This window comes from Alosa pseudoharengus, unplaced genomic scaffold (genome assembly GCF_046254945.1).
Source record: "Alosa pseudoharengus isolate Yale_2024_CS ecotype anadromous, Long Island Sound unplaced genomic scaffold, YU_APseudo_1.1 YU_APseudo_1.1_scf_11, whole genome shotgun sequence".
NCBI classification, from domain to species: domain Eukaryota; kingdom Metazoa; phylum Chordata; class Actinopteri; order Clupeiformes; family Clupeidae; genus Alosa; species Alosa pseudoharengus.
In genome coordinates, this window is record NW_027468576.1 from 27,427,004 (window position 1) to 27,434,503 (window position 7,500).

The window sequence follows — 7,500 nt, forward strand, 5'->3', positions numbered from 1 at the left end:
TGGCGCTGCCCTTCCACACGTCGCACCGTTAAAGGGTTTTTAATTTGGTTTCTGTCTTGGGTGCTGCTTGCCATCCCGCACCATTAATCTCACTGGCTTGTGTGGCTTCCCTGTGGAATGAGGTTTGGTGTGTAAGAGAAGTATGTGTTTTGTGTGTGTGTGTGTGTGTGTGTGTGTGTGCGCGTGTGTGTGTGTGTGTGTGTGTTTGTCTATGACCACTAAGATTAACTAAAACTAGTACTGAAAAAAAATCATTAGATAACATAAAAATGAAATAAAACAAAACTAAAACAAACAATGCAACGCTCTATATCTGAGATGAAATACAATTGCAGGCCAAATCAGTTTGGCACTGTGGTTGCTATACCACTTTGACCTGTTCTGTTTGTGTGTGTGTGTGTGTGTGTGTGTATGTGTGTGTGTGTGTGTGTGTGTGTGTTTGGAGTAAGAGTGGGCTCACCTCAAACACAGTGAGGGCAGAGGGATGTGGAGACGTGGAGGAGATGAGCACCCGCCTGTTACTGCCATTGAAGTCCACGCTGGAGATGAGGTGCAGCTTGGAGTCCAGCCAGTACAGGCGCCTGCTGGACAAGTCTAAGACACAGGCCAAGTGTCCATAGTCACATAGTCCAGTGATTTGTCAAAGGATAAAACATCAGCTAACTGATGGAGAAATACACAAACAGCCATTGTGGTGGTCAAGAAGCCACCTACAACATTACATGACTCAAAGCTGCTACAGAAAAAAAACAACTACAGCTAAAACATGTATACCGGTAATCTGTTCTATTTTTGCAGGAATCAATACAGAGAGAAAAAAGAAACATTTTCACTGCTGTAAAGTAAATGGTGCTTAACAAGAGCCCCCCCCCCCCTACACACTTTCCCTCCTCAAAAAGAAATCTGTTTTCATAGCAATGCACTGATGTTCAATTCTACTTCACCAGGCACCTCTCTTTTTCTCCCCTTTTCAAGCATGACCACTTCGAAAATGGACTGCTGCTCTTGTGGAGGGGGAGAGAAATGAGGAGAATATTGACAGTATAGCTCATGAAATCCCATTTTAGTTTTTACCTCTAAACTGGCAGCTGATTGATGAGGTTGGTTTGCTGAGGAGATCCAAACTACACCAAAGGTAGGGTTTTACTGCACTTTTTTTTACCTCTGCCAAGGAGATTCTGTCTTCGGTGGGATCTTATGATTATGCAAAAACTAAAGGTCTGAACTTGCTGGACAAATGTTGCATGGGTCAAGGAAGAACCCATTACATTTTGGAGTAGATCCAATTCACTGGATGACCTCCAAGTGCCCTTCTAGTTAACTACTAGCTTTTTTTTTTTTCTAGTTAACCTACTAGACTTTTATTTTGTTGCTTATTTTTAGCCTGTTCTATCTATCCATTCTATCTAGCGTGTCTTGCTCTCTCTCTCTCTCTCTCTCTCTACCATCTCTGTTCATTCAGCTCTCACATCTCCATTTCCTATTGATTGCACTCTCATAACCTCACATGACCTCTCATGAGACTTCCTTTGCACAAAATTAAATATACTAAACGTTTCAACACCCTTCTCTCTCTTACTCTCTCTCTCTCTCTCTCTCTCTCTCTCTTACACACACACACACACACACACACACACACACACACACACGAGTTGTAAAGTAGACCAAGAAGCCCAAGAATACCAAGAGTTATGCCGTTGGGCCACTCGATTCTCTCTGAGACCAGAACCTGCCGGTCCACTCCATTCATGCCGGCCTTCTCAATCTTGGCGCTGGCCCCCCAGTCTGACCAGTACATGAACCTGCAGAGAAAAGATGGAGGAAGATGGCAGACAATTTAGATCCATGTCAGGTTCAAGTCAATGTCCCAAAAAAAATATTTTGAGGAAGGAAGTTTTCACTGGTTAGCACTCTGGACTTGTAACCGGAGGGTTGCCGGTTCGAGCCCCGACCAGTGGGCCGCGGCTGAAGTGCCCTTGAGCAAGGCACCTAACCCCGCACTGCTCCCCGAGTGCCGCCGTTGTAGCAGGCAGCTCACTGCGCCGGGATTAGTGTGTGCTTCACCTCACTGTGTGTTCACTGTGTGCTGTTTGTGTTTCACTAATTCACCGATTGGGTTAAATGCAGAGACCAAATTTCCCTCACGGGATCAAAAAAGTATATATACTTATACTTATACTTATATGGGTGCACCAATATACTATTTAACCATCGGTGACTTAACTTCATGTATTCCCTGTAGCACAATGTCTTTATTTGAAGTAAACCAAGCTCCAACCAAGTGAAGGCAGCCATTTTCACTTTTGACAAAAGTGAAGATATTAGGAATAAAACCAGATCTTTCATTTTGTGAAACTGATGTAAACACTATAACCAACAGTACCAGTAACCAGAGCCAAGGCTCAAGCAAACTGGCTAGCTATTTCCACTGCATCCTTACTTGCAATAATGTATTTACATCACAATGTTTCAGTACTGAGATGTGCTTTGATTTTGGCAAGTTGCTGATATTGAAGGCACTCTGCCTCCTTTGTGAGTCACTTTGGATAAAAGCAGAAGATACATGAATAAATGCAAATGAAATACATTAGCACACTCCCTGACTTCCTTCTGCAGGTACACCGCCAGATATTGCACTTCCAAGATATGCTAGATTTGATGGGCCCTTATTGTATCCAGATAGATAAAAGCAGTTGAAAGCAAAGGCTTAGCAAATCGTGAGATGCATAAAAGGGGCAGCATTATTTCATCTCCTGTCAAATGTAGATTCATTCCTTAAACAGGTGATAACTTGAAAGGAGATGAAGTGGCTTAAATTCTGCAATCCCTTGTTGATTTGTAAAAAAAAGTAGGCCACTGATCCCAAAGTACAATTATATCTTGAAAGCCTAGTTGAGGACATGGGAAAACTCAAAGTAATCATGACACACACACACACACACACACACACACGTAAGTGCACGCGCACACACACACACACACACACACACACACACACACACACACACACACACACACACACACACACACACACACACACACACACACACACACACACACATTTAACATTCCACTCAACAAGCCCACGGTCCTATTGGGAGTAGTGTTGCAGCACGTGCACTTCATAGGGGCATCTACTCACCCCAGCACATCTAAAATCGAACAGCAAGCACAGCACAGACCGCAGACCACAGGCGACAGCTACCTTTCCCAGGGACACAACCCGCGCATTCAATTTACATGTTTTTCATGCTCCCCTACCTTTGTAATTTGGAGCAAAGTGCCCTGAAGGAACACAGCCTTCATAGTGGAGCAAGTGGCAAAAAAAACGTCAGAGCAAAGCTAACTGCCTTATGTGAACTGCGAGGCTGTTCTGGAGATTCTGGCGGCTTTTGGCAGGAAGAAATGGAATGCGAGCTGAAGTGAAGGACATCAGTGAGGATCAACGGACAACTCAGGCCCAGTGTGAGACAAGGAAGCTGTGACGGGACTGAGAAAGGGACTGAAGTAAAAAATGTCTGAGCAGGACTTGAACTTGACACACGGTCTCTAGCTTTCACACGGGGCTTTGCAGAACTGCCTGTGGCAGTATTTAGATATCTTACCGTATTTTACAGGAGGAAATATTTAATATTAATATATACAATATATAATATTTATGTATATAAATAAATATATACTATATTTATGTATACTATAAATATATACTATATTTATATTTACATAAATATTAATATAATATTTATGTCTGTCATAACTTTTGAGATATATTCATAACTAAATAACTGCCTTAATTCAGTTTAAAAACCCACCTAAAACATAAACTGTCTCTTAACAAGCTTAATTATATGAGATTAACAATGGTCTCACCCTATCAGGATTCAATTTAACTACACCTACTGCTACTTCTCCCAATCTAAGCACCCAGATATCCGCCACACTCATCTTGTGGTGGCTCACCCCTGTCTTGGGTCCACCACGATGGCCCGTGGCTCGTTCAGGTCCGTGTTGATCAGAACCCTCCTCCTCTTGCCGTCGGCAGTGGCCACAGAGATGGTCTTGTCTCCGGAGTCAGTCCAGTAGATGTTCTTGTGGGCCCAATCCACAGCCAGCCCCTCGGGGGAGTGCAGAGCCGTGTCTATCAGCGTCATGTGCTGTGAGGCATCGCTGGCCTTGTTGATGTATGCACTGCAGAAAGGGAGAGAGAGAGAATTAGAGTCACTTTAAAATGCAAGTACAAGGTGTCAGGGAAAACAGTGGCGCGCTGCCATCAGGAGCAGAGCAGAAAGTTGTCATGCTGTTTTTCAGCGGAGGACAAACTGCAAGGACTGAATAATTAAGTCGGAGAAAGTGTTGAAAAGTCAAACATATGTACATCGTTCTACATTTCTCACTCGCTATATATCTTGTTTGCACTCATTCTCTCTCTCACACACAGACACACACACACACGCACACACACACACACACACACACACACACACACACACACACACAGACACACACACACACTGTGCACTCAATCATAACATTGTGACAGATGTGGTGAATCTGTGCATAAACAATCACTACAAACACAGAAGTCACTTTGAGTGAGCATCTCTGAAACAGTCGAAACAACCAGATGTTTATTAGCATCTATAAAAAGAGCAACGGCACCACAGCAAAAAGGAAGCAATGAGCCCTCGGATGCACTCAATAACTTAATGGCATCCCGGTTGCCATCTGAATTTAAATACATGCATTGTAAGTTGTCTTGGCAGTGGCATGGGGACCGTGACGAGGATCGCTGCTGGTCCAAGCAGAGCTCCTGGGGCCTGTGCAAACGCTTGCTCATCACTTGGAGGCCACTTTTCACTGCAGGGGGGGGGGGGGGCATTGCAGCCAGCTAATGCCCCATCTGTGGCATCTTAAATCCTGCCGCTGCTCTTAACAGATGTCGCCCCACTGCACAGAGTAACTCTCAAAATGGCCCTGTCTGCTCTTATCAGCGGCGGAAGCTGCAGCACGGCTTTAAGGAAGGCGTAAAAAAGACAGAGGGGAGTTTGCCAAATTACACACACTACGCTCTCTCCATTCTGGAGATGTTATTTTGCCTCGCTCTACCTCAAATCTCACTATCTTACCACTCCTCCTTTTCCCTTTTTTTTTCTGTGAGGATATTGCCTCTTGTCTCCTTTCTTTTCTATTCTCTTCTCTCATCCCTCCCCCATTCCCCCTTTCCCTCTATCTTGTGTGTGGAGCACATACAGATCTGCAGCATTACAGGCTGATGACAGAATGCCCCACTAATCCATGCTGTGGATGAGAGAGAGAGAGAGAGAGAGAGAGAGAGAGCAGGAAGTGAGAGTGGGAAGTGAGAGTGAGAGAGAGAGCTGAGTGAGAGTGAGAGAGAGAGAGAGAGAGAGAACGTGGAGTGAGGGAGCGCTCCAGAGGAGGTTGGCCTACGGGCGGCTCCACGTCGTTCACACTGAGGGGGCGTCAGGTGCGGGAGCGGCAGGCAGCTCACAGACAGAGACGGATTGGAGAAATAGCACAAGCAGATTGTCAGCCTAATTGCCAGCGTTTTCACCGCAACATCTTAATTATGGGCTGGAACTTCAAAACCCTGCATCGATCGACCAGGGGAACGATGCTAATATGAATTAATTAGCAGGGTAAACAGTGGTGACACATGAATCACAGGTTGGTGAACGCCACACCTATTCACAGATGATAGAGCTGCCATGGAGCACGTGGGCCCACTGAAGCACATGGTGTCTCAAGTGGCATGTGGAGCCGCCGATAACACTGTCCTGTTAGCATGGCTGCTACGTCTGCTGTTAAGTGATGCATTATGTTTCTGTGATGGCAAGCCTCCGCTCTCGTGGCTCTGATTGCACCATCCCACCCGCACTGCGCTCGCTGGATTCAAGCACCACTCTCGCTCTCCTCTGATTGCAGCATTTTATGCTAACCCCGCCATCACTTTTCCGTTAACAGCGCTATATTAGCGTCTTTGTTAGCAGCGCAGCTGCAATTGAATCGCTATGCTAGCACTGCTGTCACAGTTCCATTAGCGGAGATTCTGACTGTTGTAGCACTGCACTTTTTTTGTGATACCAAAGCAGATCCGTGCCGCATCCGGGCCGGGGACGGACCATCGGAGCGGGGGGGGACGCACAAAGCACAGCACACATTTTCATCACCATTATCCACATCCTTCCCCGAGTGCAGGCCTGATGTAGCTTGAGTGTCATTAAACGGGCACAGCGGTGATTCTGATGGAGTGCGTCCTTGGCAGACAGCGTGAAGCGCTGAGACACCATCCACACGGGCGGCCGTGACCGTGACGCACATGGACAGACCAAAGTCCTCAAAGAGCAAATCGCCCAGGCTTTGGTCCAACTCTGAGCATACAGTACAGCTGTTCTTCTGAAAGTTGAGAAATTGTGGATCACAGCTTGTGAACCACCCACTCCCCCACCACCACCAACACACACACACACATACATACAGTACACACACAAGTCTTTGTGATTTTTTTTAATGTGCACGGGCCTTGCGGAAGCGATGTGAGGAAGAGTAATGAAGACAATTACTCAGAGAGGTAAATTATAGGCAGCATATGGTGGGGCCGGAATGATTTAGAGCTGCCTCCCCTGCAGCCTGTGGGAGCGTGAGTGTGTGTGTGTTTGTATCTATGTCTGTGTGTGTGTGTGTGTGAGACAGAGAGAGAGAGAGAGAGAGAGAGAGCGAGAGAGAGAGAGAGATGTGAACCAGGAACAGTGGCTCTCACAGAGGGGGGCTGAAGGACAAAGAGGTCCTCTGGTGGCGTCTCGCTAAACCAACTCGCCTCTCCGTGTTTACACAAGTCCAAATGCTCTCCAGCTCCTGTTCTGGGGTTGGGTGGACTTTGCAGGGTCATGTGAGGAGAGGTCACCAAGGACGGACATCCTGCGGCTGTCTGCTTTTACCTTGTCATTTCATTTAGCTCTATATAACACCAATGATATCTTCATTCTCCTCCCAGCCTTTTTCTCTCTTTCATTTCAGCCTTTTATCCCTCTCTACCTGGGATTTTACTCTCTCTCTATTTTTTCCCTTCTCTTTCACTCTCTCTCATGTTGCAGGAGCTGCCAGAGCTGCAAGATCACTCAGGTACGTGAAGTGTACTATTCCACTGATCAGTATTAATTACTGCAGGGTGGCTTGAGGCTTGAGGCATAGGAGGGAAGTAAGGAGAGGGTGGGAAAGAGAGAGAGAGAGAGAGAGAGAGAGAGAGTGGAGGGGGGGGGGAGTAGACCTTTCATCTGATGCTCTGAATCCTACTTCTCCCACAGTAGCCAATTATCACCTTGCACATCCACATCCCTGACTTGAGTATGTGTGTGTGTGTGTGTGTGTGTGTGTGTGTGTGTGTGTGTGTGTGTGTGTGTGTGTGTGTGTGTGTGTGTGTGTGTGTAGATATAATATCTTTTGTATGTGTGTGGGCTCATAAGTGCTTGCGGCTCACTGCAA

The 7,500-nt window shown here is 46.1% G+C and overlaps 1 protein-coding gene across 1 annotated transcript in view; it reads right to left on the reverse strand.

Annotated features, from left to right (window-relative positions):
• lrp8 (low density lipoprotein receptor-related protein 8, apolipoprotein e receptor) overlaps positions 1–7,500 on the reverse strand; it is a 136,331-nt gene that overhangs the window by 13,983 nt on the left and 114,848 nt on the right. The window contains exons 10-12 of the mRNA XM_076278647.1: positions 3,961–4,188; positions 1,684–1,802; positions 461–594 (exon numbers count right to left, since the gene is read on the reverse strand). Coding sequence (XP_076134762.1) covers positions 461–594; positions 1,684–1,802; positions 3,961–4,188 — 481 coding nt within the window. The remainder of the gene's footprint in view (positions 1–460; positions 595–1,683; positions 1,803–3,960; positions 4,189–7,500) is intronic.